Source organism: Trifolium pratense, linkage group LG7 (genome assembly GCF_020283565.1).
Source record: "Trifolium pratense cultivar HEN17-A07 linkage group LG7, ARS_RC_1.1, whole genome shotgun sequence".
Taxonomy (NCBI): domain Eukaryota; kingdom Viridiplantae; phylum Streptophyta; class Magnoliopsida; order Fabales; family Fabaceae; genus Trifolium; species Trifolium pratense.
The window spans coordinates 2,118,525-2,121,227 of record NC_060065.1 but is presented as its reverse complement, the minus strand read 5'-3'; the positions used below and the strand labels follow the sequence as shown (position 1 = coordinate 2,121,227).

The 2,703-nt window shown below is 31.0% G+C and overlaps 1 protein-coding gene across 1 annotated transcript; it reads left to right on the top strand.

Annotated features, from left to right (window-relative positions):
• Positions 1 to 1,042: 1,042 nt before the first annotated feature.
• Positions 1,043 to 2,220, top strand: LOC123898686 (B-box zinc finger protein 21-like). The gene is made up of 2 exons (XM_045949700.1): positions 1,043 to 1,405; positions 1,594 to 2,220. Exons 1-2 carry the CDS (start codon positions 1,217 to 1,219, stop codon positions 1,984 to 1,986), a joined length of 582 nt encoding a protein of 193 aa, XP_045805656.1. The 5' UTR covers positions 1,043 to 1,216; the 3' UTR covers positions 1,987 to 2,220.
• The last annotated feature ends 483 nt before the right edge of the window (positions 2,221 to 2,703 follow it).

The window sequence follows — 2,703 nt, the reverse complement described above, 5'->3', positions numbered from 1 at the left end:
ATAATAGTGATGTTAAGACCGTCCGCAATGAGATAGCTTATCCACCACCAGGTAGAACAATGACATATTGACATATCACTTTCTTTTTTAATTCTTTAGTTCTCCGGAAGAGCCTCAATAATTCATAGTAAAATCAAATTAAAAATTGCTTCATCTAAAGATTGAATTTGACCAACTGTTAGTCGTGATTGACGTTGGACTTGACAGGGAGAACCACAATTCGATTCCTTGTAACTACGATCGAGAGGGAGGTTGAAATCACTTGATGCCAGAACTGACCCCCAAACTAAATTAGACGGTCCAGTGTGCAGGATACTGGTGGTAAAAAAAAATTGAAATTAGGATTTTTACAAAATAATTTAATTTTTAGTGCCACTTGACATCAATCACTTATTTTTACACATTACACTAACAAAAAATGCCCAATATATTATGCTACCCTTAGGCCTCATTTGAAATTGAAAATTGTTGGACTGAATTACTAAAATTGAAGTTAGGATTGCATGAACAAGAAATTATTAATGGTGAAATTTCTAGTCACTAAATTACTTTAAAAAATAGAAATTATTGTCTCCTCATAAAGACTTGGGCACACTATTTAGATATATACACACAAAATGTAAAAGATGGAAAATTTAAATAATGTGTACTTTTAAGACAATAGACGTTCAACCTAGCATTTACAATATCAGTATTTGACAGTTGAGTCAATAATATTTAACTAATATAAATTTTATAAAGTTGATCGTTAATTTAAAAAGTTTATATCATATAAATTATTATCGCAAGATGTTACTAAAATCTAAAATCATTTGATATATTATTGATACATATTAAGATTAACACAATGTTCAACAAAAGCACGTAAGACGTTAATTTTAATAAGTTTCAATAATATATCAAATAATTTTATATTTTAGTAAACTTTTGCAAAGATAATCTATCTGATATAAACCTGGAATTCAAAAATAAATTTTATAAAATTTATTAGTATAAAATAACATTAGTGGTGTAGTACTTTGATCTGCCATATATATATGGATACAAATATGGGTGACCATGTATCTCTGCATCTGTCAATTTAAATTAAATTCGTCATTGTTTCTTGTCTTGGCTGGCTGGTCGGATATTTATGATGAGATTCAGATGTATTATAGTAACTAAGTGAACGATTGATTATATATTGTAGTACACATACATTCGTACATACTAAAATATGAAGATCCAGTGTGACGTGTGTAACAAACACCAAGCTTCTTTGTTCTGCACCGCGGACGAAGCTGCCTTATGCTCCGCCTGCGACCACCGTGTCCATCATGCTAACAAGCTCGCCTCTAAACACCATCGCTTCTCTCTCAACGACCTCAATTCTCCCAACCATTTACCTCTCTGTGATATTTGTCATGTAACTTCTTTACAATTCGTTCTTTTCCATTCTAATAAAAAAATATATGTACTCTCGTGCGTAACAAAAATAGGAGCTAAAAGAATCCAAAAAATGTTTGGATTTACCGACGTATTTTGTTAAGCAATAGTACATTTTACTTAACTATATGATGATGTTGAGTTTAATTCTTTGTTTAATGTTTGTAGGAAAGAAAAGGATTTGTTTTTTGTCAAGAAGATAGAGCGATTGTATGCAAAGATTGTGATTTGAAGACTCATGCTGCCAATGAACACACAAAGAAGCATAATAGGTTTCTTCTGAGTGGGATTAAACTGCTCTCTCATGCTGATACATCACTCTCTCCTGCTCCTCCTGCTCCTCCTGCTGCTATTAGCAAGGGTAGTTTGGTAATTACAAACAATGAAGAAGCTGGTAGTTTCACCATATCGGAGTACTTGATAAACACTATCCCTGGTTGGAAGTTTGAAGATTTCATTGATTCCTCTTCTTCTTTTTCTTCTTCTCCTTTTGATACTATCTTGGTTCCTCAAGCACCACAGTCTTCTTTTTATTATTCTGAAAAAATGGATAGCAGATAAATTTTGTGCCACAGTCCTTCCTAGTTCTAGTTCTAGTTCTAGTTCTAGTTCTCAACTGGATTTGTGACTGTATCTTCATGAATTGGTGTAAAATATCTCCTTCACATTTTATAAATATTGAACTTTTCACTAATTGGATTGAGATATATTTGGATCCACTGTTGTAACTGCTTCATGCATGTAGACAAATTTTATATTATTTAATTTCAATCATTTTGATCGGGCCATCAGAAATAATTATATTACCGTGTAAAATTTAAAAGTAAGGCAGAGTGAGTTGAAATTTTGAGCTCAACCATTCAAGTTTGTCTGCCTAATTTTTAACGTGTTAAAAAATTGAGGTGGTGTGAGTTGGCCTGGATAAGTATTTTTTTTTAAAAAAAATGCTAAACGGTGTTTTTGAAACACTAATTAAGTATATTGACAAGAAAATTTCATTTTGAAACTTGTATATTTAATATTTTAAAAATGTAAAAATTATATTTTCAACATTAATTTTGTCCATAATTTCCTTTTTTTCTTTGGCTTACCAAGTGCCCGAAAAACATTGTTTAGTATACCAAAAAAAACTATTTTTTTGCAAGTAAAATAATCTTGTATCATGCATAAGAGTGTTTTACACTATTTGATCAACAAATCACATAAATCCTAATCCAACGATGAAAATTAACTTGTTCATGATACATAAGTAGTAAAATAATCTTGCATGTATACTGT